Source organism: Mustelus asterias, unplaced genomic scaffold (genome assembly GCF_964213995.1).
Source record: "Mustelus asterias unplaced genomic scaffold, sMusAst1.hap1.1 HAP1_SCAFFOLD_42, whole genome shotgun sequence".
NCBI lineage: Eukaryota > Metazoa > Chordata > Chondrichthyes > Carcharhiniformes > Triakidae > Mustelus > Mustelus asterias.
The window spans coordinates 2,123,311-2,150,259 of NW_027590119.1; the positions used below are offsets into that span (position 1 = coordinate 2,123,311).

The 26,949-nt window shown below is 46.1% G+C and overlaps 3 protein-coding genes across 3 annotated transcripts in view; 1 reads left to right on the forward strand and 2 right to left on the reverse strand.

The window, feature by feature from the left end:
• Window positions 1-18,508, reverse strand: part of LOC144482810 (uncharacterized) — a 24,466-nt gene extending 5,958 nt beyond the window's left edge. The window contains exons 1-3 of the mRNA XM_078201684.1: window positions 18,480-18,508; window positions 14,035-15,181; window position 13,428 (exon numbers count right to left, since the gene is read on the reverse strand). Of these exons, the coding sequence (XP_078057810.1) occupies window position 13,428; window positions 14,035-14,835 (802 nt within the window). The 5' untranslated portion in view covers window positions 14,836-15,181; window positions 18,480-18,508. The remainder of the gene's footprint in view (window positions 1-13,427; window positions 13,429-14,034; window positions 15,182-18,479) is intronic.
• The window catches only part of LOC144482794 (uncharacterized), a 442,920-nt gene that overhangs the window by 234,575 nt on the left and 181,396 nt on the right, over window positions 1-26,949 (reverse strand). The gene's annotated exons all lie outside the window — the stretch shown is intronic.
• LOC144482732 (uncharacterized) overlaps window positions 1-26,949 on the forward strand; it is a 221,626-nt gene that overhangs the window by 45,873 nt on the left and 148,804 nt on the right. The window contains exons 5-6 of the mRNA XM_078201570.1: window positions 17,428-17,439; window positions 25,699-26,043. Of these exons, the coding sequence (XP_078057696.1) occupies window positions 17,428-17,439; window positions 25,699-26,043 (357 nt within the window). The remainder of the gene's footprint in view (window positions 1-17,427; window positions 17,440-25,698; window positions 26,044-26,949) is intronic.

Sequence of the window (26,949 nt, forward strand, 5' to 3'; positions counted from 1 at the left end):
GGTGCTTGTTTGTGAGTTCTGGTGATGAGGCATTCTGCCAAATGACATTGACAGTCCGCTCAGGGAACCATCCGACAGGATCTGCCATCTCCTTTTCTCTCAGGGCCTCAAGGACATTACGTGCTGACCACTGCTTGATAGCCATGTGATCAAAGGTGTGTTTCCGGAAGAATTTCTCCACGAAGGACAGGTGCTGCGGTACGGTCCAACTACTTGGAGCGTTCCGCGGCAATGTGGCCAGACCCATCCTCCGCAACACTTGGGACAGGTAGAACCTCAAAAAATAGTAGCACTTGCTGTTACTGTACCGAGGATCTACACACAGCTTGATGCAGCCGCACACAAAGGTGGCCATCAGGATGAGGGCGGCGTTGGGAACGTTTTTCCCTTCATTCTCTGGAGATTTGTGCATCGCCTCCCTCCGGACACGATCCATCTTTGATCTCCAGATGAACTTAAAGATGGCCCGGGTCACTGCTGCTGCGCAGGACTTGGGGAGAGGCCACACCTGCGCCACGTACAACAACACGGACAGAACCTCGCATTGGATCACAAGGTTCTTCCCAGTGATGGAGAGGGAGCGTTGCTCCCACAATCCCAATTTTTGTCTGGCTTTGGCGATGCGCTCCTCCCAGTTTCTGGCGCATGCCCCTGCCGCTCTGAACCATATCCCCAGCACCTTGAGGTAGTCTGCCCTAATGGTGAAGGGGATAAAGGATGTGTCAGGCCAGTTCCCAAAGAACATGGCCTCACTCTTACCCTGGTTGACTTTGGCCCCCGAGGCCAGCTCGAACTGCTCACAGACTCGGAGGAGCCTGCGAACAGACGAGGGGTCCGAGCAGAAAACAGCCAAGTCATCCATGTAGAGGGAGGCTTTAACTTGCGTCCCTCCGCTGCCTGGGATTGTAACCCCTTTGATGCCTGGGTCGCTTCTGAGGGCCTCGGCAAAGGGTTCAATGCAACACACAAAAAGGACGGAGGAGAGAGGGCAGCCCTGCCTGACTCCAGACCTGATTTGAAACATATCTGATTCCCACCCATTGATTGAAACTGCGCTACTGATGTCTGTGTAGAGCAGTTGGATCCAAATGCGGATTCCCTCCCCAAAGCCCATTTTGGAGAGCACATCCATCATGTAGCTGTGCGATATTCTGTCAAACGCCTTCTCCTGGTCTAGACTGATGAGGCAGGTGTCCACCTGCCTGTCCTGCACGTTCGGCGATCGTATCCCTGAGTAGCGCGAGGCTATCAGAGATCTTCCTGCCGGGTACAGCACAGGTTTGATCAGGATGGATCACTGACCCCAGAGCAGACTTGACCCGGTTGGTGATGACCTTGGCCAGAATCTTGTAATCCACATTCAATAGTGAAATAGGTCTCCAATTTCTAATTTCTTCCCATTCCCCCTTCTGCTTGTAGATGAGGGTAATGATGCCTTTCCTCATGGATTCTGACATGCTGCCTTCCAGAAGCATACTCTCGTATACTTCCAGGAGGTCCGGGCCCGTCAAGTCCCACAACGCCGAGTAAAGCTCAGCCGGTAAGCCGTCGCTACCGGGAGTTTTACCCTTCTGAAGGGACTCGACTGCCTTTGTCAGCTCATCCAGAGCTACCGGTCTGTCCAGGCTCTCCCGCTCGCCGTCGTCCAAGACTTGCGTGATAGACGACAGGAAAGACTGGGAGGCCGTGCTGTCTGTTGGCTTCAGGTCATACAGTCCGGCATAGAAGGATTTGCAAATCCTCAGGATGTCAGACTGCGATGACCTTACAGAGCCATCTTCTTCCTTCAGGCTTGTGATCACAGAGGTTTCTCTGTGCACCTCCTGGAAGAAGAAACGCGAGCACGTTTCGTCCTGCTCCACAGAGCGGACCCTGGACCGGAAGATAACCTTGGAGGCCTCCGAGGCAAAGAGCGAGGCTTGCTGGCTCTTCACCTCCCGGAGGTCCTCCTTGACATCCACCCCCATCGACTGCAGTTGGAGTAGCTCCTGCATGCTTTTCTGGAGTCGGGACATTTCCCTCCGTCTCTCCCTGGCCTTCTGAACCCCTTTTCGGATAAAGAATCTCTTGATGTTGCCCTTGATGGTTTCCCACCAGAGCGATGGAGACTCAAAGAAGGGTTTCACGGTTCTCCAACCGTGGTAAACCCTCTTGAGTTCCTCGAGGTTCTCTGGGGTCAACAGTTCTACATTAAGCTTCCAGGACCCCCTGCCCACTTTCTGGTTTTCCTCCAGCTGACAGTCTGCCAGCAGGAGGCAGTGGTCAGAGAAGAACACCGGCTTGACGTCGGTGGACCTGACCGTGAGCGCGCGGGATGCAAACATGAAGTCGATCCTGGAGCGGACAGACCCGTCTGGCCGCGACCCCTTTGGTAGCAAATACCATAAGCTTTCGGAGCACAGCTCCTTCGTCAGATGGAGTGGAACCTGAGTAAACCTGTTGGACTTTAACCTGGTGTTGTGAGACTTCTTACTGTGCTTACCCCAGTCCAACGCCGGCATCTCCACATCAGAGCAATAACCAGGGTCAGGAACATTTTCACCCCCATGGTTCCAATCTGAGCTCCAGAATTAGGGAGGGTGATCTCTGTCTGAACGGGACCTGGAATGTGAGAAATTGAAAGAATTAGCAAGGTGTGATGCGATTGGCTGGGATTTATTTTCCTCGCCCATTTTTATATCTGCAAAAAGTCACTCTGCAGAAGGCGACTGTGATGTTTGATAAGTGATCAGAGCGCGCCCTCCCGTGGACAGTACCAGCGCATTGGAAACAGATGCAGAACGAAGAGCCCAGATATGTACAGTCTGAGAAATATAAAAACCCAGAAATATCTAGTACAGGTACAACACGGACAAGAGGAAATATCCGCTCCACATGCACACCATTAATACCCCTTCGGGTTTTAAGGCTTTAAGAAAGTTATCTCTCAATCTCCGAAACTCAGTGGATACAAATCCAGCATCAGTACCCTTCTGCTTATCCAGAAAACCCGCTCATACCTGGTAATACATTCTCTGGACGTTTGCTAACGCATTACCATCTTTCTATAGATAAGGAATCAAGTATTGTACACAATACTCCAGATGTGATTTCTCCAATGCCCTACACAACAGAAACATACTAGAATTTAGAAGAATGGGTGGAGATCAAATTGAGGAATACAAGATGACAAAAGATATGGATAAAGTAGACGTGGAGCGGATGTTCCTCTTGTGGGGCATTCTTCGAGGAGAGGGCACAGACTTTGGATAAGGGGTAGCAAATTTAAAACAGTTGAGGAGAAACTACTTCTCCCAAAGGGTTGTGAATCTGTGAATTCCCTACCCCAAAGTGCGGTGGATGCTTGAGTAAACGTAAGGAGGTGTTAGACAGATTTTTTAATTGGGAAAGGATTGAAGGGTTATGAGAGAAAGTAGGAAAATGGGGATGAGGATCTTATCAGCCATGATCGAATGGTGGAGCGGACTCGATGGGCCGAATGTCCCAATTCTGTTCCTATATCTTATGAACTTATGACCCTTCCTATTTAATGATACATTCCCCAGCAATAAATGGTAACATTTTATGACGTTTCTAATTAATTGCTGTACCTGTATATTAGCCCTTCTTGATTCACGGCCTTGGACAGCCCAACCCCTCTGTACCTCAGAATTTTGTGATCTCTCACCATTTAGATATTAAGCATATTTAATGTTCATCATGCCAAAATGGACATTTTCACATTTGCCTATATTACACTAAATTTGACGGAGGTTTGCCAATTCTTTTAACCTATTTATGTCCCTTGATCGTCTCCTTACATCCTCTTCACCACTTATTTTCCTATCTACCTTTTTGTCGTCATCAAACTTTGCATCCATATCTGCTCTATAAAATATTACTGTGTATTCTGATAATTTAATCCGTTCTCCTGGATGACTGCTCTGTGAATATCACTGTATAATCCAACAATTAATCCGGTTCTGCTGGATTCCTGCTCTGTAACATATCACTGTGTAATCCAATAATTAATCCAGTTCTCCTGGATTCCTGCTCTGTAACATATCAGTTGTAACCCAGCAATTAATCCAATTCTCCCGGATTCCTGCTCTACAATATACCGAGTAGAGGGCAACTAAATAACAATAAGGGAGGAGAAGATGAAATATGAGTGTAAGCTAGCCAGTAATATAAAAGTACATAGAAAGAATTTTTTTTTCAAGATATAAAAGGTAAGAGAGAGGCAAAGAGTAGTCATTGGACCACTGGAAAATAAGGCTGGAGAAGTAATAATAGGAAACAAAGCAATGACAGAGGAACTGAATATTTACTTTGCATCAGTCTTCACGGTGGAAGACACCAGTGGAAATAGTAGGTGTGAATGGCCAAACGGCAGAGAAGCTGAAATCAGAGGGTAAGCTGTGACAGATGAAGATAAGGGGGGAGGAGGGAGATTGGTGGGAGAGAGGTAAAATTGGTGGGAGAGAGGTGAAAACGGGGAGAAAGGGAAGCAAAGGTGGAGAAAAGATAAGGAAAGGGGAAAGAATAGGAGGCGGATAAGAAAGACAATACAGGAATAAAAGGAAGAGAACAGTTAAAAAATTAATAAAATTAACCGACTTCCTGTTCTCACTCCGCCTTACAGGTTGAAGCGATTAAATGGACAAGTTTGGGTCTCATCCCTTTCCAGGTCCCCGAGGGGGGAACAAACTCCTTAGTTTATTTCTCCCGACGCTGAGAGCCAAGGGAGCCGTGCGCTGATTGGGTCATTTGAAGACAATGGAATTCTAAGGTTGGATGTCAGTGAATGATGGTGTCAGGAATGAACCAATCAACAACGGCCCGGATGTAACTCAACTTCTCACCCGCTCTTGACAATTAAAATGTTAACTTCAACCCTCTCTGCTCACATCCCGCTCGACCTCTCTGCAAACATGTCTCCTGTGACTCTGAGCTTATTCCTCACAGCTGCAGCTCTACTAACCGGTAGGTTCACAAGTTACAAACTCTGCGTTTCACATATTTACCATTCACTGCATTCAATTGAGCAGTTCGATTAACGCACTGGTAAAAATATATATTGATTCTAATATCAATTAGAATCATCTTTGTCTCACCAAGGGAGGAGGCAAAATACCTCAGCTGAATGAGAGTGAAGAGTTAAGGTGGGATTGCAGGCCCCGCCGGAGCCGCTGAGGGACTTTGACAAACTTGATAAAATCTGGATGAAAGCGTTGACAAACCCGAGATCTATAAACCCACGGACAGTTTAGTTTCCCCATCAAATAACGTGAAACGAAGGCGAGGATCTGATCTCCTCAGGAGGTGTTCATTTAACGGAGTGTCATTTAACCGCGACAAACACGTTCCCGTTACAACCTGCGTGTTGCGGGATTTATATTCCTGTTTAGATCCTGTGATTCGTTTTTCAGATTATTGGCCAGGGTGACGGGCCGAATCCGGCCATTAAACAAAGTGAACTGACATCGTTTAATTTAGCATTACTCTTGGCTCTTACAGGACAATGTGGAGGAGATCCAGTTTCACAGATACCGGCTGCAGTCACAGTGAGTGAAGGAGATGATGTTCAGTTATTCTGTAATTATACAACTGCAAGCTTTGACAATTATTACCTATTCAGGTACCGTCAGTATCCCAGCGGATCCATGGAGTACCTGCTGAGGGGAAGCAAATATACCGGGAACAAAGAGAGATTCCCAGGGGACCGTTTATCAGCAGAGCTCAATGATACAACCCGTACCGTCCCGCTGAAAATGTGTAAAACAGAGCTGGCAGACGCCGGGGTTTATTACTGCGCACTGAGACCCACAGAGACACAGAGCTGGGCTGAACCTGTACAAAAACTCTCAAAACCTCACTCAACATGAACAGGATAAACAGGAGTCCCAAGATAAACAGGAGTTGGGACGGTGAGAATAGTGGTTCCACCGAGATTCGGACTCAGACTGCTGGATTGAAAGTCCAACGTGCTCACCGTTACATCATGAAACCAACAGGCGCCGGTATAAGGCAGGAGGTCTTTCACTCAGATCTCACACATACACATTCTTGGTCAATAAGGGCTGTTGCTGTTTGACACCAACTGCTCCTTTCTATCGACAGAGCGTTAAAGAGGAGCGAAAATGAAAAAGAGAAACACTGATGTTGCAGGCATCTGTCGACAGAGGCCCAGCAATGTGCATTGTAATAGCAGTGGAATAGGCTGGCAAATTGTCCTCTCGATTCGCACTTGGTGAAAACTTTAAGCGGAATGTCCTTCAGCAAAGCAATCATCGGCATTGACAAAGAAAGGCAAGGTCCTGCGGAGATTTGAACTCAGATCGCTGGATTCAAAGTCAAGAGTAATACCCATTACACCACAGAACCCAGAAAATCGCAAACAGATGCAAATGACTTATGAAACACAACTACTTCTGCTGATATCTCCCGGTACGGCTTGCGAAGGAAATGATTTGCTATAGATTTGGAGGGCTGTGTTGTTCACTGGATTTACTACAATAAAGTTTATAAAATGTCTATCTCTTTGATGAAGCACAGGCGACAAACTGTCAGGACTGCTCCTCTATAGGTTTTTGTACGACTCGTATTGATCTTTACAACACTGTGCCTCGACTGCACAGAAATAGGTAGCAGTGTCTGTCACCCGAGTGCCACCAACATTCAGAACGCTTCGTTTCTCTGCAACAATGTTCCGAGCCCTGATCCTGCCCTGATCGCTGGTACCGCTCACCAGGTGCTGCACGGTTCGGTCCGGGTATTGTCTGTACCATTGTAGGACCAGTCCAGCTGCAGTAGTGGAACAGTTCAACGATGCCAGGTCTATCTCAGTAACCACCACAGACTCTGGAGACTGTGATACCTCTTCACTACCAGCGGCATCTGGGAAGGATATGTAGATACGCAATAATATCATAAAATTAAAATCTCATAGTGCAATACAATGTTGCACAATGAAGTACAATTGAATGCATAATACAAGATAACACAACAAAACAGAATACTATTTAACAGAACGTAGCATTGCTAATGTGTGAAATATCGCTGTCAGAAAAAGCGACCACACTTACACTGAGGGAAGAGTAAGAAATCCAGGGAGATGATCACTGAAGCGAAGCTGAGCTTCATGTCGGAACCTATCGACACTTGTAAAACAGTTGTAGGAAGATCTCAGGACAGGAAAAGCTCCTGGGAAAGCAAAGCTATTGGACATGAATCTGAGCCCAACACCAGTTATACTCTCGCGACCAGAGCTGGATCTCTGAGACTTTTGATCAGGGAGTGAAATAGTGAGGGAGCTCCAGCATCGATAGGGTGTGGGGGAGGAGCGTGCGCAAGAGTCAGAGCATCCCGCATTGTGACATCAGAGCAACAGACATTGTGACATCAGAGTATCCGCCTCTGTGACGTCAGAATGCGGGCATGTGCGGCGTCACCATGCAGCCCTTTGACGTCAGTGGGTCTGGTCTGAGGGACAGAAACATCTCTCCCGGAGCTGATCTGAATATCCAGCCCTGAGTTTGTGGGAATTTACAACTGATCAGAAACTGGTTTAACCTGTAAACTGATTTGATGACGGATCTGCCGGTCTGATCGGAATCTGCAGTTAATTTTCTCGGTCATGACTGGAAAAAAAATGGGTGAATGTTTAGTCCGAGGTTAATGTGTTTTCCGCTGGGTGTGTGTGTTTTGATGCGGCTGAGAACAGCACTGCTCACAGTGGCTGTATCTATCCAGATTCTATCCTTTGTCTAACATCAAGTGTAATTTGCTAACCCTGCACTTGATAGAAATCAATAAGGTTACATCGAGGTTTCTTTTGAATCAATTTTTGAAAAATGCCATCTGGGCCTTTTGCTAAGATGAAGCTCAGGTCAAGCGCTGGAAGGAATATAATACCTGCTCCAATCAGCTAGGATGTTGTTAATCAAGCCCAAGACTGGAGGAATGGGCCCTGTGTTGTCGGCTTCGATCTGCAACGTCTCTCTTGCAGCGACTTTTGAGTGGACCAATTCGGTTTTTGATTGGATATAACTAAAACAAAAAGCCGGCATCTCGGTCTTTGGACTCGGATCAAGCATCAAATGGAGCCCAAGATCAGGTGCGATGCTCTTTCATGTCAGCTTGGATCTTTTGCGAGGACCATGAATTAGATTCAATTTAAATTGGTTTTGGGGGCGATTAGGAGATGGATTCTGGCTTGGCCAGTCCACTCTGCGCATTGGCTTTGCAACGTTAAGCAATTACTATTTTACAATGCGACAGACAGGAGCTCCCGAAGACAATGCAAAGTGCGGGGTTGGATTGGTTTCCATCATAAATTCCGTCAGTGAGTCCTTATTCTGATCAACTGTTCAGAGTCCAATTTCTCCAGCTGGAGATGGAGAGAGGTTTGGCTGCCTGACCGGTGCTGTTGCTGTTGTTTGTTTCACGATTGGCTGCAAACATGAGTAAGACTTCCTGCGAGCGCAGTTCAATATCATCCACATTGGATTTGGTACTGGGAAATGAACCGGACCAAGTGTTAGATTTGGTTGTGGGAGAGCACTTTGGAGATAGTGACCACAATTTGGTGTCTTTCTTTATTGCAATGGAGAGGGATAGGGCTGTACGGCAGGGCAAGGTTTATAATTGGGGGAGGGGTAATTATGATGGGATTAGGCAAGAATTAGGGAGCATAAGACGGGAACAGAAACTGTCAGGGAAAGGCACAAATGAAAAATGGAGCTTGTTCAAGGAACAAATACTGCATGTCCTTGATAGGTATGTCCCTGTCAGGCAGGGAGGAAATGGCCGAGTGAGGGAACCATGGTTCACAAAAGAGGTTGAATGTCTTGTCAAGAGGAAGAAGGAAGCGTATGTAAGGATGAGAAAGCAAGGTTCAGTTGGGTCCATTGAGGGTTACAAGTTAGCAAGGAATGAGCTGAAAAAAGGGCTCAGGAGAGCTAGGAGGGAGCATGAGATGTCCTTGTGGGTCGGATCAAGGAAAACCCCAAGGCTTTTTACTCTTATGTGAGGAATAAAAGAATGACCAGGGTGAGGTTAGGGCCGGTCAAGGACAGTAGTGGGAACTTGTGCATGGAGTCAGAAGAGATAGGAGAGGCGATGAATGAATACTTTTCTTCAGTGTTCACCAAGGAGAAGGGCCATGTTTTTGAGGATGAGAGTGTGATACAGGCTGATAGGCTGGAGGAGGCAGATGTTCTGAGGGAAGATGTATTAGCAATTTTGAAAAACCTGAAGGTCGATAAATCCCCTGGGCCAGATGAGATATTTCCTAGGATTCTTTGGGAGGCAAGGGATGAGATTGCAGAGCCTTTGGCTTTGATCTTTGGGTCCTCACTGTCCACGGGGATAGTGCCAGAGGACTGGAGAGTGGCGAATGTTCAAGAAAGGAAATAGGAATGACCCTGGTAATTATAGACCGGTTTGTCTTACTTCGGTGGTTGGTAAGTTAATGGAAAAGGTCCTGAGGGATAGGATTTACGACCATTTAGAAAGATGCAGCTTAATCCGGGATAGTCAACACGGATTCGTGAAGGGTAAGTCTTGCCTCACAAATTTGATTGAATTTTTTGAGGAGGTAACTAAGTGTGTCAATGAAGGTGGAGCAGTTGATGTCATATACATGGATTTTAGTAAGGCGTTTGATAAGGTCCCCCATGGTCAGCTCATGAAGAAAGTAAGGAGGTGTGGGATAGAGGGAAATTTGGCACTGGAAAGAGTGCAAAGGAGATTTACCAGGATGCTGCCTGGTTTGGAGGGTAGGTCTTATGAGGAAAGGTTGAGGGAGCTAGGGCTTTTCTCTTTAGAGTGGAGGAGATTGAGAGGCGACTTCATGGAGCTTTATAAGATGATGAGGGGGGAGAGATAGAGTGGATGTTCAGAGACTATTTCCTCGGGTGGATGTAGCTGTTACTAGGAGGCATAACTATAAGGTTCATGGTGGGAGATATAGGAGGGATGTATGAGGTAGGTTCTTTACTCAGAGAGTGGTTGGGGTGTGGAATGGACTGCCTGCTGTGATAGTGGAGTCAGACACTTTAGGAACATTTAAGTGGTTATTGGATAGGCACATGGAGCACACCAGGATGATAGGGAGTGGGATAGCTTGATTTTGGTTTCGGAAAAGGTTTGGCACAACATCGTGGGCTGAAGGGCCTGTTCTGTGCTGTACTGTTCTATGTTCTATCTCATGTACAGATAGTTGCCCCCATCATGATGCTTTCCAAAACTCCTTACCTACCATCCTTGGGCTTTCTTTGTACTGAGATTCCCTTCGTTTGAAAAGGGGTGGATTAAAAGTTCTCAAAATTAGTTTTTTTTAAAGTTTATTTATTTGTCACAAGTAAGGCTTGCATTAACACTGCAATGAAGCTACTGTGAAATTCCCCCAGTTGCCACACTCCGGTGCCTGTTCAGGTCAATGCACCCTAATCAGCACGTCTTTCAGACTGAGAGAGGAAACCAGAGCAGCCGAAGGAAACCCAAGCAGACACGGGGAGAATATGCAAACTCCACACAGACAGAGACCCAAGCCGGGAATCGAACCCGGGTCCCTGGCGCTGTGACGCAGCAGTGCTAAAAACTGTGCCACCATGCCGTCACTGTCACTGTGCCACCATGGATGTCAGCGCCCTTTCTTTGTTTTAATCTAATGACCACATGGTCTGGGAATCATTTCTATTTCATAATTTCTCCTTTTCAACACTTTCCTTCAGTATCCAATTCCAGAATTTTCCTTTTCATTGTGTTAATTGCATCAGGAATAAATCTTTGGATCCGACAGGAAGTTTAACTCAAGATCAATCCAACACAGGATTGGTCAGAATCATTTCACATGTCCCAAATTTTAAATAACCATTACAAATTAAAATTCTCATTCTCACGTGTGAATTGTATCTGGATTGAAATTCCTGCATGTTTAGTAAACTATCCTGGAATCCTGTCTCTGGCCAGTAAATATGGTTCCAGGTTCATAACTTATGAAAAAAAGCTTTATTAATCACACTTACTTTTTTAAAATCTGTTTGATTTAAATCACAGACAGAAAGCCTCAAAGCTTGAAGCATTGAATCCATAAATATCATCCATACACAAGCAGAGAAACTTAGCATGTGCTTTACAACAACAATAACCAGAATGAATTTCTTAAGCATTCTTGTGGTTCTGTTTCTAAACTTCCAGAAATGCCTTTAATTAAAGACTCAAGATAAGGTTAATTTCCCAGAAAGATAAACCTTAACAAATGTAGCCCAAAACAATGATAAAACGCATCTACAAACATCCATAAAACAAATGAAACATGCAGGTTCTCACAGCTTGTAAATTTCAAACAATGAATCGTCAGCATTCTCTCTCTCTCAGCTATAGCTTCTTAAAGCGACAGAGCACTACAAGCTCACAACTCCTTGAATAAGATACAAGATCCTTCATTCTAACCTTTTTTAGCCAACTTCCAAGACCTGATTCATAGGCAAAATCGCAAACAAGTTACCACCGGAAAAATCTTTGTTCTTTACCTGGGATTGAGGTGACAACACGATAAAATTCTCAGTTATTCCAAATTCCTCCAGGCTATGCGTAAATTTCCACATTTAACTGGATCCCATAAATCCTCAATTATAAACTAAAATAGACAGATTAGTTTCTGGGTGATTTAAAAACAAATCAAATGTCTGCTGAAAGGGTTAACTTTTCTACAGAACCTAAAGGGGTGGGGAGTGAGCAGGAAAAACTTGGCACACAATTACATCACTTTATACAAGTTTAAAAAACTTCTCTATCAACCAAACAAACTTGATTTTAAGATTCATCTATTAATTTTTTGTTATTTTCCTCAACCTAATTATTTTAATATGATCAGTTTTTGGTAGGGATGGGTAACTTCTGTTCTTTATAAACTGGTTCACTCATTTTGTTTATTCTACATGGGCTCGGAGAATCAGAACCCAGACTTTATCATTCTGATCATTTTAGTCCTTTTGCCACCACTCCCACTGTTTTGCAGGAGGGTTGTGGGGTTTCCAATCAGACCGAATCATTTTATCATAAAAGTTAAATACTGCAGACGCTGAAACAAAAACACAAAATGCTGGGAAATCTCAGCAGATCTGACAGCACCTGTGGAGAGAGAATAGAGCCAATGTTTCAAGACTGGATGACCCTTCATATGAGCTGTGATGAAGTATTATCCAGACTTGAAACGTTGGCTCTATTCCCTAATCACTTTATCAATAAATTTCTTGTTCTTAGTTTCCAAATGGCAGGTAAGAGACCGGTCCGCACTCAAGTTCTGATTTTTCACTGACCATGCTTGGGTAAGATTATAACCATTAGTATCTACTCTGATGTCTGCTTTTCAGTCCAGTGCTACTTGGAGGATTCCATCACTTCGCTGACTATTGGATCACAAGTTCCTCACAGTTCTCATCACAAATTTATGATAAAATAATTTAAACAATGCCTGCGAACACTTCTTAGCTTCTTAACCAACTGCTTATCACTGTTTGTAGATTTGTCAGGCCCCATTTTTACAGATTTGGGTATCTCAGCCACAGAACACCAGCTGTTGCTGGAATAAGTTTAATTCTAACTCATTCTGAGTAAATATTCTCACCAGGTCCTCTGTTGGGGCCCTGCTAAGCAGCTTTAATGGTCCGTGATTGCAGAAACTGAGCAGTCACAGGAATGTGGTCAAGATAGTCCAGTCCCACAATGCCTCACATTCAATCTGCTGTCCTTCAATTATAACAGAATATGTGGCTGTATGTAGCTGCCTCGGCCATGGTCAACCCCAACACTGCCTTCCTGAACTGCTACAATGCCTGAGGTGTAAGTACACCCACAGTGCTGTTAGGGAGGGATTTCCAGCTACACGTTCCAGTCTTTCACTAGACTGTAGGTGGATACCAGATTGATATATTCCATTCAACCACACCCAAGGTGAATTTTTCCAATTCCTTTATTGTCCAGGACAATATATTCACAATATCTTTAAAACAGAAATTAAACATTCCCATTTGATTTCAGGCAGTAACATATTCTGTTAGTTTGTTCTTTATTGTTGATGTCAGGCTGGGGTTGTTCCCCTTGGAGCAAAGGAGGTTGAGGGGAGATTTGATAGAGGTGGACAAGATTCTGACAGGTTTAGATAAGGTGGATAAAGAAAAGCTGTTCCCATTAGCTGATGGGACAAGGATGAGGGGGGTGCAGATTTAAGGTTTTGGGTCAGAGATGCAGGGGGGTCGTGAGGAAGAATATTTTGGTGCAGCGAATGGTAATGATCATAGAAATCATAGAAACCATACAGGACAGAAAGAGGCCATTCGGCCCATCGAGTCTGCACTGACCACAATCCCACCCAGGCCCTACCCCCATATCCCTACATATTTTACCCGCTAATCCCTCTAATCTACCCATCCCAGGACACTAAGGGGCAATTTTAGCATGGCCAATCAACCTAACCTGCACATCTTTGGACTGTGGGAGGAAACCGGAGCACCCAGAGGAAACCCACGCAGACACGAGGAGTATGTGCAAACTCCGCACAGACAGTGACCCAAGCCAGGAATCGAATCCAGGTCCCTGGGGCTGTGAAGCAGCAGTGCTAACCACTGTGCTAACGTGCCGCCCATTCTGGATCTGGATCTGATCTGGAACTCGCTGCCTACGAGGGTGGAGGAAGTGGAGACAATAAACAATTACAAAGGAAATTGGATGGGTATTAGGGGGGTTTCAAACAGAAATGCTGACTAAATATCTCTGAACTTCCTCACACCCGGTCACTCTGTGATCCTTGTGAAATGTGAAACCAGGTATTCGCAACAAGACTCAAAGAGCATCAGCCCACTGGAGACAAAGTCATGAGACCGGCCAGTCCAGCAGAAAGAAACCCTCCGACCCTCCCCATTCACCAACTGTGAGAACGAACAAAATGCAGTCCTGGATGTAATTGAGAGCAGAAACAATAACAGCAGAATCCAACGCCTGGAATCACTCGTGAACTTGTTGGTGTCTCAGCAGCTGGGATGAAACTGTGAATCCCGTCCCACACTGAGAGCAGGTGAATGGTCTGTCCCCAGTGTGAACTCGCTGGTGTCTCAGCAGGACGGATGACCAAGTGAACCTCTTCTCACACACAGAGCAGGTGAACGGCCTCTCCCCAGTGTGAACGCGCTTATGTGCCCGCAGGTTGGATGACCGAGTGAATCCCTTCCCACACTGAGAGCAGGTGAATGGCCTCATCCCAGTGTGAACTCGCTGGTGTGTCCGCAGATTGGATGAATGACTGAATCCCTTCTCACACTGAGAGCAGGTGAATGGCCTCTCACCAGAGTGAAGTCGCTGGTGTGTCTGAAGGTTGGATAACCGACTGAACCCCTTCCCACACTGAGAGCAGGTGAATGGTCTCTCCCCTGTGTGAACTCGCTGATGCGTCTGCAGGTGACATAACTGACTGAACCCCTTCCCACACTGAGAGCAGGTGAACGGCCTTTCACCAGAGTGAAGTCGTCGGTGTGTCTGAAGATTGGATAACCGACTGAATCCCTTCCCACACTGAGAGCAGGTGAAGGGCCTCTCCCCAGTGTGAACTCGTTGGTGTGTCTGCAGGGTGCATGACTGAGTGAATCCCTTCCCACACTGAGAGCAGGTGAAGGGCCTCTCCCCAGTGTGAACTCGCTGGTGTATCTGCAGCTGGAATAACCGAGTGAATCCCTCCCCACACTGAGAGCAGGTGAATGGTCTCTCCCCAGTGTGACTGCGCCGATGAGCTTCCAGCTCTGATGGGGATCTGTATCTCTTCCCACAGTTCCCACATTTCCATGGTTTCTCCATGGTGCAGGTGTCCTTGCCTCTGTCTTGGGTGGACAATCAGTTGAAGCCTTGCCCACACACAGAACACGGGTACCGTCTCTCCCCGCTGTGAATGTTGTGATATTTATTCAGGCTGTGTAACTGGTTAAAGCTCTTCAGTCAGTGCATTGGAACACTCTCACTCGAGTGTGGCAGTGTGTTGGTGCTTTTCCAGTCACACTGATATTTGAACTCTTTTCAACAGACTGGACAATTGTTTCTCCTTCTAGATTCAAGGGCCGATGATATTCAGCTCCCAAGGCATATGACTCTGTCAGATCCAGACGTGACGTTTGAAATTTCGGCCTGTGATTCCTCTTTCAGTATCCTGTAAAACAAGTTTACAGAGATCATCAGTGTCAGTGCAGGATAGAAATTCAGAACACACAATTCTAGTTTCTATGGAACATTCTTTCCTCTCTCCAGACTCGAAACATTGGCTCTATTCTCTCTCTATCTGGGGGATAGCGTGGGAAATGATGCTGAGGTAGATCAGCCAATTCTCAATGAATGGTTGAGGCAGTTCGATGGGCTGAATGGCCAACTGCAGCTCCTGTTTCTTATGATTTGTGTGTGGTGGACAGGAAGCAGTGAGCATGGATCTGTCAATCAGCCTCAATCAGCACCTTCAGGAGAATTGGGAGGGTGAATATTAGATACAGCAGAGTGAGAATGGAGGGAGAGTGTGTGGGATGGAGATTTACAGCTTTTGGGGAACGAGAGAGGAAAGAATGTTCATTAGAATCACAGAATTCTTACATCTTATCAACTGTTTTTGAGCCTTCACAATGAATCTCTTTTCTCAAGACACTCTTATCTCTGACTTGTCTGTGCTGCTGGCAGTCTCACAAAGCAGCTGCCTGTGTGTTGATATGAGGGGCCCTGCGCGGCAAGTTTAATGCTCCATGACTGTGTCTTTAATGACTGAATAACTATAGGAATATGGTCAAGTCAGCTAAATCCCATGATGCTTTATATTACGGTTAGCAACTGTCCATTTTGTTAACACAGCACATTTGGATCTATAAATACATATAAAGGCAAAATATTGCGGATGCTGGAATCTGAAACAAAAACAGAAAGTGCTGGAAAATGTCAGCAGGTCTGACAGCATCTGTGGAGAGAGAGTAGAGCCAACATTTAAAGTCTGGATGACCCTTCATCAGAGTTCTGACAAAGGGTCACCCAGACTCAAAATGTTAGTCTATTCTCTCTCTATAAATATATATAGGACAGCTGCCTCAGCCTTGGCCCACTCTCACACATGCACGGAGCAGTGCTGACTATGTGGAAATGCTCAGATTAAAGTTTCCTGCCTTCTCTTTAACAGCTCGTGAAAATGTTTATCGGCTTGCAGACCTTCAAAGGAGTCAGTGTCTGCTAGTTCAGCATGAACAGGCTAATCTTCACCTGCGTAGGCCCCATAACATTCTGCTTTTCGGCCTTCACCAGAGGGTGAGCAAGACCAGATTTCTCCATAACAAATACCAAAGGTGAGATATGGGGATATGCTATGCAAATAAAAGATTAGCAGAAGTCAATTTTGAATGCGAAAGGGTGAAAAGCGAGGATTTAATTGGCGAATGTGTCCATCAATGAAGGATTAGAAACATTCCTGGTTTCTGATTTGCTGTAATTGACTATTATTGCCAAGTTATTTTTCTGTAACATCAGAACCACTTGCGGGACAGCTGCACAGGGTTTCTCCTTGTGCACAAGTTATTAAAGGCCCCACATTGGATTATGCGTGGTGTCCAGTGCTGTTTGTACTCAAGTCGACTAAGAATGCCTAAAGGTACTGGTACCCAGGATCTCTGACAACTCTCCCTAACCGGATCTTGATTATCCAAAGGTTGGCCAGAATCCTCTCCAGTAACTTACCCGCCACTGTTGTCAGGCTCATCGGCCTGTAATTACCAGGCTTCTCTTTGCTGCCCTTCGTAAACAACGGAACAACATTAGCCACACTCTAGTCTTCCAGAACTTTGCCAGTGGAAAGGGATGAAGCAAATGCCTCTGCAAGGCCCTCTGCAATTTCATCCCCAAGTTCCCCAAACTCCCACAAGATCCAAGGATGCACTTGATTTGATTTATTATTGTCATATGTACTAGTATACAGTGAAAAGAATTGTTTCTTGCACACTATCAAGACAAAGCATACAGTTCATAGAGAAGGAAAGGAGAGGGTGCAGGATGTAGTGTTATAGTCATAGCTCAGGTGGACAGAAAGATCAACTTAGTGCGAGGTAGGTCCATTCAAAAGTCTGACGGCAACAGAGAAGAAGCTGTTCTTGAGTTGGTTGGTATGTGAGCTCAGACTTCTGTTTCATTTCCCCAATGGAAAAAGGTGGAAGTGTGAATGTCCGGAGTGTGCGGGTTGATTATGCTGGCTGCTTTTCCGAGGCAGCCGGATGTGTACACAGAGTCAATGGATGGGAGGCAGGTTTGCGCAATGGACTGGGCTTCATTCACAATCCTTTGAGAAATCCGTTGTTGAGAAAAGCATGGATGTTAGGGAACTTGGGGAAATGAATAGTGATGTCTTGAGGAGTGCACATGTAACCAGAGAAGGAGGTGCTGGAAGTCGTAAAGTGCATCAAGGGAGATAAATCCCTGGGACCTGATGAAGTGTATCCCAGGACATTGTGGAAGGCTAGGGTGGAAATTGTGGGTCCCCTAGCAGAGATATTTGAATCATCGATAGTCACAGGTGAGGTGCCTGAAGATTGGAGGGTGGCAAATGTTGTGCCTTTGTTTAAGAAGGGCTGCATGGAAAAGCCTGGGAACTACAGGCCAGTGGGTGAGCCTCACATCTGTAGTGGCTAAGTTGCTCGAAGGTATTTTGAGAGACAGGATCTACAGGCATTTAGAGACGCAAGGACTGATTAGGGACAGCATGGCTTTGTGAGTGGAAAATCATGTCTCACAAATTTGATTGAGTTTTTTAGAACATCGAGTTTCAGGTCATTACCATTCGCTGCATCAGAATATTAGTATTGTTTCTGAAAATTTCATGCATTCCCTCTTGACTTGACAGGACAGCCTCATCTATTCATTACCAACTTGAGTTTCGCTAAATCCCTGTCTCAGCTGAGGTTTCTAGAACTTTCATTCATTCCTTTATTTTTTTTAGACTTGACTGTCAGCGTCCCTCATTTAACCCATGAAAAACTTTGGTGTATATAAACCCCTGTCCTCTGCATCAAGTCCCACACACTCACCTATCACCATGTCCTCACCATGGGGCTGCAGTGGTTAGCATTGCTGCCTCACAGTGGGTTCAATTCATGGCTTGGGTGACTGTGTGTGTGGAGTCTGCACGTTCTCCCCATGTCTGCATGGGTTTCCTCCCACAGTCAGAAAGGCTTGCTGGTTAGGTGCATTGACCCGAACAAGTGCTGGAGTGTGACAACTAGGGGAATTTTACAGCAACTTGCAGTGTTAATATAGGCTAAGCCTACTTGTGATACTAATAAATAAACTTTAAAACACTGACCCACACAGGCTCCCGGTTAAACAACTCAATTTAAAACATTGCATCTTTTTTTGCAAATCCTTCCATGACATTATTGTTTCCTATTTCCAGTCACACAGATGTTTGAATCTTTTTCTACAGAGACACTTACAATCAGGTTCTGATGAATGGAGTGACTCTGGCAGGTTTTGGTCTGATGTCTGGTTTGAGTTTCCCTTCAAATTTTGTCGTCAAATTTCCTGTAAAAAAAGATCATCACTGTCAGTCAAGAATAGAAATTAAGCGAGAAACATTTCTCTTGGGTTGAGTTTTGTGTGTGTAAATCCTCCCCTTCTAACTCCCTGTAAAAGGAGTTTCCAAAGTCCATCCCTGTCAGTCCAGGAGAGACATTCACAACATTCTCTCCTCCTGCTGACAGGGAGCACCGCGCATGCGCACTATTGCCCATCGCCCCGAGAAAGATGGTCTCCGTCAACTCGGGGCCTCCAAATCAGGCATCTGCGGTCGCGGCCCCGAATGAGAGGAACGCGGCACTGAACAGTTATTATTCTGGTTTTCCTGTCTCCACTGGGTGCTTATGAAGCCTCTCCACCCACCCCGCCGCCTCCATTACCCTCCAGAGTAAGCCGTTTCCCTGGAAACCCGGAGCCGATAATAACCACCTTGCTGCTACTGCGGCAGCAACATCCACTGCGCATGCGCAATGTCTATTGAGCGGCTGGATCATATTCTGAATCACTGTGAATGCTGGGTAAGATAGCCACCATTGAAGTATGTTATTGCATTAAAAAAAATCATGTTTTGTGATTCAATTACGACTGAAGCCAAAGCACCAAGGTATAAAATGGTGCAGTGGTTAGCACTGCTGCTTCACAGCTTCAGGGTCCCGGGTTCGATTCCCAGCTCGGGTCACTGTCTGTGTGGAGTTTGCACATTCTCCTCGTGTCTGCGTGAGTTTCCTCCGGGTGCTCCGGTTTCCTCCCACAGTCCAAAGATGTGCAGGTTAGCTTGATTGGCCAGGTTAAAAATTGCCCCTTAGAATCCTGGGATGCGTAGGTTGGAGGGATTAGTGGGTAAATATGTGGGGGTAGGGCCTGGGTGGGATTGTGGTCAGTGCAGACTCGATGGGCCGAATGGCCTCCTTCTGCACTGTGGGGTTTCTATGATTTCTATGATGAAAATGAAAATAACTAATATAGCAGCTAGCTCCGTCCTGAGTTTAATTAATGTAAGAAGTCTCACAACACCAGGTTAAAGTCCAACAGGTTTATTTGGTAGCAAATAAACCTGTTGGACTTTAACCTGGTGTTGTGAGACTTCTTACGGTGCTTACCCCAGTCCAACGCCGGCATCTCCACATCTGAGTTTAATTGATAGCAGAACTAACATCTACACCTGAAGATGAACTCCTTGGAGTATCAGCTGGTGTAACGAACTGATGATTTACCATCCACCCCCTCTCCACACACATACACACGCACAGACTTGACAATAAGAATGAACTCACGTTTGATCAAATCCTTTGAACTTTTAAATATGTTAACAGAACGGGAAATTGAATAAATCCATTTGCACACATAACATATCTGAATGGTCTCTTTCTGGCATGGCTGTGCTGTAAATAGGATAACTGACCACTTACATTCCAGGACTGACATTCTGCCCTGTTTCCAAGACCAATATTGAGAGGTGGTACAGTGGTTAGCACTGCTGTCTCACAGCACCAGGGACCTGGGTTCTATTCCCAGCTTGGGTCACGATCTGTGTGGAGTTTGCACGTTCTCCCTGTGTCTGCGTGGGTTTCCTCTGGGTGCTCTGGTTTCCTCCCACAGTCCAAAGATATGCGGGTGAAGTGGATTGGCCATGCTAAAAATTGTCAAGGGGACTAGCTAGGGTTAATGCATGGGGATATGGGGATAGGGCATGGGTGGGATTGTGGTCGGTCCAGACTCGATGGGCTGAATGGCCTTCTTCTGCACTGTAGGATTTTATGTTCCTTGAAAAGGTACAAAATCGACTGCATAACTGCAAATAGTTTTATTTCCAAAACTGTATGAGAATTCCCACCTGACTCTTCATGTTATTGAGTCAAAGAAACTTTGTTAATTTTAAAAATGACCATGAATACTGCAGAGGCTTCTGCAACTCTTCCGATGTTGTTTTTTGTTAACTCAGATTTTTAATAAAGAGAATTGAGCAATCATTTGAAAGGAGAAATAATGCATGTTTTTATGAAGGGGAATGGCCCTTGTACAACTGTTTGAAAATAAGCTAGCACAGACATGATGTGTATTGTCTCCAGACAGGACAGCCACATCTCTTTAACCTGTGCTTAATGCTCCTTCCACCCACATTGTCTGTATGGGTGTTTGTGAATCCTCCCCGCCCACCTCCCAGGGTTTCCTTCCTTCCCAGAGATCAGAATCCTCATTGATTTGAGGCCAAAGTGTAACCTCTTATTTATTGTCCCCCTCCCCCATCCTCTGATGTGAACCATCCTCCAGTGGCTGAGCCAGGATGGGGCCGTTAACCTGGGCCTGTTCCCGGAAGGGAGGGAGGGAGAAGCCCCGCAGCTGCAAACCAGGGAGCTGACAATGATTCTGAAGGGTTTGCGGATCCACAAAGTGTTTCCAAATCCTCCCAGCCACCGCCTAACGCTGACTCCGCTTCTCCGGGACAAACAAGCGCCAAGGACAGCAATGATACTGCGCATGCTCCACATCACAATGCCCCGGGGGACTGATTGACGCCAGCTCCGGACCAATAGGAAGAGGGGGCGGTGCTGTAGGACCGAGCGTGAGCGGCTGGTCCTCCAACCAATCGGAGTGAATGAGGGGCGGGACCTGAAGCATGCGCAGTGCGGGGAATGGCAACGGACGGACGGTTTCAACTTGGAAGCGAGATCAATACGAGGTAGAGGGCGGCGTGCGGGGAATGATAAATGTGGCGGGTGGGTGGAGAGACTTTGTAAACATGTTGTTCAAACCCAAACCCTGGAAATGAACTTCCCGGTCCCCCACTTTGTACCAAATGGAGCGGCAGCTTGTCGTGTTAGACCCGGGCTGACTGCCGCCATTGAGGCTGCATGTGGGAGGCCGGCAGGGATTGTGATCGGAGTGAAGCCCTGACGTCACAATGGAATGGGTGAGGGTGTGACGTCACAATGGAATGGGTGAGAGTGTGACGTCGCAATGGAATGGGTGAGGGTGTGACGTCACAATGGAATGGGTGAGAGTGTGAGGTCACAATGGAATGGGTGAGGGTTCCAGATGAGCTGAGACTGGGCTGGAGTCGGGCGATGGCACTGACATGTGACCCGGTGGCACAGTGGTTAGTGCAGCTGCCTAACAGCGCCAGGGACCCGGGTTCAATTCCAGCCTCGGGTCGCTGTCTGTGCAGAGTTTCTACATTCTCCCCGTGTCTGTGTGGGTTTCCTCCGGGTGTTCCGGTTTCCTTCCACAGTCCAAAGATGTGCCGGTTAGACGGATTGGCCACGATAAATTGTCACTTGGTATCAGGGGGATTAACAGGTAAATATGTGGATAGGGCCTGGATGGGATTGTTGTCGGTGCAGGCTCGATGGGCTGAATGGCCACCTTCTACACTGTATTTTATTATTCATTATTGTTAATTAATTACTATTAATGCATCTATGAATGAAGGTGGTCTTGATGATGATGTGGACATGTGGCTGGAAGCTCATCTTGGGATGAACTATTTCACCCTGGTTGTGAACAGCCTGGTTCAGCCTCAGACAGTTGCCAGGAGGAGAGATAAAGTTGTTGGCGAGGGAGTGGAGTTTGTAGTGGGGACTGAACACAATGGGTTCAGTCTTTCCAGTATTTAAATGAAATAAATTTCTGTTCTTTCAGTACTGGATGTCAGACAAGTCAGGATGGTGTGAGAGTTGGAGAGGAACTTGGAGCTGATGGTGTTCACAGGGTTTGGAAATTCTGTCAAAGTTCCTGTTGAGTTGTAGATGTATAAAATCTCTCTCCTCACCTCCGGCGTCTCCTACTTCTCTCTGTTTCCACTCAGTGGGAGATGCCGGCGTTGGACTGGGGTAAGCACAGTAAGAAGTCTCACAACACCAGGTTAAAATCCAGCAGGTTTATTTGGTAGCATAAGCCACAGGCTTTCAGAGCACTGCCCCTTCATCAGGTGAGTGGGAGTTCTGTTCACAAACAGGGCATATAAAGACACAAACTCAATTTACAAGATAATGGTTGGAATGCGAGTCTTTACAGGTAATCAAGTCTTAAAGGTACAGACAATGTGAGTGGAGAGAGGGTTAAGCACAGGTTAAAGAGATGTGTATTGTCTCCAGCCAGGACAGTTAGTGAGATTTTGCAAGCCCAGGCAAGTCGTGGGGGATACAGATAGTGTGACGTGAACCCAAGGTCCCTGTTGAGGTCCGTCCTCATGTGTGATTGACAGATCCATCCTCACTGCTTCCTGTCCTGGATGCAGAGAGCTGAAAATTTCCATGCAGGCTGCCAGACAGATATATGTCGACATTTTTGGAGTAACAATGTGTGGAATATACAGACCGAATTCACTCCATTTCCTTCAGTTGCTGCAAGTCCCCAATTTCCCCCAGAATGAGAAAAGAAATGGAAAGGGGGAAACATTGATTTCCTCCCAGATGTTGCCCTCTTTTTAGGTCAAACCAAATAAACAAACTCAGATGAAGTCGGGACAAAAGAGGAGGGAGTTTCACTCTGAAGCTCATTGGACAATTTCCGCATTGTGACATCACAATGGAGTCCTGCCTGATTCAGCCAATCGGAGTCACTCCGGTCCGCGGTGACGTCTCCGGGTTCCAGTGCGCAGGCCCGGGCGGGTGGACCTGGGAGCCCCGCCCCCACCCATTGTTCCCCTCCCCCTACACCACATCGAGCCAAGCTTTCCAGGCAACCGGCTGACAGTTTCGGCCAGAGCGAGAAGCCGCTCCGTGATCTTCCCCTCCCCCCGGCATGTGCGGGGTAGAGGGGAAGCTGCGCATGTGCAGGGGAGAACCCACCCTCTGATCTTCATGCTGAGGTGTTGACCAATGGGAAGAGTTGGAGGACCGGAAGGACTCTGGTCTTCCAGCCAAGCAGAACGTGGGCTTTGTGTGAATGAAGATTAATCTTCAGACAGACTCAAACTTCCCAAAAAAAAGACCCTAGTAATCACATTCTCATTTGATGTTTTTAAGTTTCCTTTGTACTTTGATTTTTGTGCGGGCTGTTCCCCCTCCTTTTGGGGAGCTGCCCCTTTTACTTTGTCCTGACTTAACTTGAGTTTGTTTATTTGGTTTGACCTTAAAAGAGGCCAATAGTGAGTAAAACACTTTCTTTTCAACCCCCTTTCCATTTCTTTTCTCATTCTGGGGGAAATTGGGGACTTGCAGCAACTGAAGGGAAAGGAAGTGAATCCAGGGAATGTGCAGACTCAGGTTTCTCTCTCTCTCAAACCAGAAAATGATCCATTTCTGCCCACTGTTTGCTGTTAGCCAATCTTCTATCCACGCCAATATGTTATCCCCACAGCATGAATTTTTATTTGCTGCAATAACCTTTGATGTGGCACCTCATCAAATGTCTTCTGGAAATCTAAGTACAGCGCATCCACCGGTTTCCCTTTATCCAATTCCCGATGGGGAATTTTAGAAAATTGAACAACACATCAACTATCTCACTCTGTTAAGACCCGAGAATGAAGCCCAGCAGGACCCGAGGACTCATCAGCCCACAGCTCCAACAGTTTGCTGAGCACCACTTCCCTGGGAATTGTGCTTTTTCAGAGTTCATCCCACACTTCTGTTTTCTGATTTCCAGCTGTTTCTGAGTTTTAACTGTATCCTCTATTGTGAACACCGAGGCAAAATACTTGTTCAATTCATCTCCCAGCTCCTTATTTTTCATTATCAATTCCTGGACTCACTTTCTATTAGACAGTTAAGAAATGAGGTGGAGCAAGTGACTGAAGTGTCAGTCAGGGAGCACTATTGGGAGCACCAATAGTTTCAAAATAGTTCTGGAAAAAGATCGGACAGGTTCACAGGTCAAGGCCCTAAACTGGAGCAGGGCCACTTTTGTGGGCATTAGGCAGGATCTAGCAGATGTCGATTAGGTGAGTTTGTTTGAAGGGAAAGGAATGACTGGCAAATGGGAGGTTTTAAAAGTGTGATATCAAGAGTCCAGGGGCAGTATATTCCTGTTACGATGCAGGGAAAGAATGGTAAATTTAGGGATCTCTGGCAGACAAGGGACATTGAAGCTCTGGTCAGGTAAAAGAAGGAAGCAGACATTGGGTTTAGGCAATCGGGGACAAGTGAATCACTCTGACTATAAAAAGTGTAAGAAAAAACTGAAGAGGGAAATCAGGAGGACAAAAAGAGGGGACGATATGGATCTGGCAGGTAAGATTAAAGAAAATTCCAAGAGGTTCGAGAGCTATATTAAGAGTAAAAGGGTGGCTAGAGAGAGAATAGATCCCCTTAAAAATCAGTATGGCCATCTGTGTGTGGAGCCACAGGAGATGGGTGAGATTTTTAATGAATACTTCTCCTCTGTGTTTACCGCGGAGAGCACCATGGGTGTAAAAGAAATAAGGGAAACAAGTGATGTCTTGGGCACACGCATGTTACTTGGGAGGAGGTATCTGCAGCCTTATAAAAGCAAATTACTGCGGATGCAGGAATTTGAAACCAAGAGAGAAAATGCTGGAAAATCTCAGCAGGTCTGGCAGCATCTGTAAGGAGAGAAAAGAGCTGATGTTTCTTGTCTCGATGACCCTTTGTCAAAGCTCTGAAACATCAGTGCTTTTCTCTCCATCCAGATGCTGCCAGACCTGCTGAGAATGGGGAGAGTGTGTGTGGGATGGAGATTTACAGCTTTTGGGGAATGAGAGAGGAAAGAATGTTCCATAGAAATTGTCTGTTCTGAATTTCTATCCTGTACTGACACTGATGACTTTTGTAAACTCATTTTACAGGATATTGAAAGAGGAATCACAGGCCGAAATCTCAAACGTCACGTCTAGACGTGACAGAATCATATTCCTTGGGACCTCAATATCATCGGACTTTGAATCCAGAAGGAGAAATGATTGTCCAGTCTGTCAATTTGAAAAGATTTGAAATGTCAGTGTGAGTGAAAAAGCATCAACACACTGCCATACTCGAGTGAGAGTGTTCCAATGCACTGACTAAAGAGCTTTAACCAGTTACACAGCCTGAATAAATATCACACCATTCACAGCGGGTAGAGACTGTAATCTTGTCCTGTGTGTGGACGAAGTTTCAACTGATTGTCCACCCAAGAGAGAGGCAAGGTCACCTGCACCATGGAGAAACCATGGAAATGTGCGGACTGTGGGAAGAGATACAGAGCCCCATGTCTGCTGGAAGCTCATCGGCGCAGCCACACTGGGGAGAGACCATTCACCTGCTCTCAATGTGGGAAGGGATTCATTCAGTCATCCCACCTGCAGTCACACCAGCGAGTTCACACTGGAGAGAGGCCATTCACCTGCTCTCAGTGTGGGAAGGGATTCACTCAGTTATCCAGCCTGCAGACACACCAGCGAGTTCACACTGGGGAGAGGCTGTTCACCTGCTCTCAGTGTGGGAAGGGATTCACTCGGTTACCCGACCTGCGGACACACCAGCGAGTTCACACTGGGGAGAAACCATTCATCTGTTCTCAGTGTGGGAAGGGATTCACTCGGTCATCCACCCTGCTGACACATCAGCCAGTTCACACTGGGGAGACACCATTCACCTGCTGTCAGTGTGGAAAGGGTTTCAGCGTTTCATCCCGGCTGCTGAGACACCAGCGAGTTCACGAGTGATGACAGGGGTTGGATTCTGCTGTTATTGTTTCTGCTCTCAATTACATCCAGGACTGCATTTTGTTCATTCTCACAGTTGGTCAATGGGGAGGGTCAGAGGGTTTCTTTCTGCTGGACTGGCCGGTCTCAGCCTCCAGGGCGCTGATGCTCTTTGAGTCTTTTTGCGAATACCTGGTTTCAAATGTCACGAGGATCACAGAGTGACAGGGTGTTAGGAAGTTTAGAGATATTTAGTCAGAAGAAAACAGAGGTTGGCAGTGCAAAGGTACATTTCTGAATGGAGGGCTGTGACAAGTGACATTCCTCAGCGATCAGTGCTGGGACTTTTGCTGTTTGTAATATATATAAATGATTTGGAGGAAAATGTAACTGGTTTGATTGATAAGTTTGTGGACGACACAAAGGTTGGTGGAATTGCGGATAGCGATGGGGACCGGCAGAGGATACAGCAGGATATAGATCAGTTGGAGACTTGGGTGGAGAGATGGCAGATGAAGTTGAATCCGGACAAATGTGAGGTAATGCATTTTGGAAGGTCTAATACAGATGGGAAATATACAGTAAATGGCAGAACCCTTAAGAGTATTCATAGGTAGAGGGATCTGGGTGTACAGGTGCACAGGTCATTGAAAGTGGCAATGAGATGGAGAAGATAATCAAGAAGGCATACGGCATGCTTGCCTTCATCGGCCGGGGCATTGAGTTTAAAAATTGGCAAGTCATGTTGCAGCTTTATAGAACCTTTGTTAGACCGCACTTGGAATCTAGTGTTCAATTCTGGT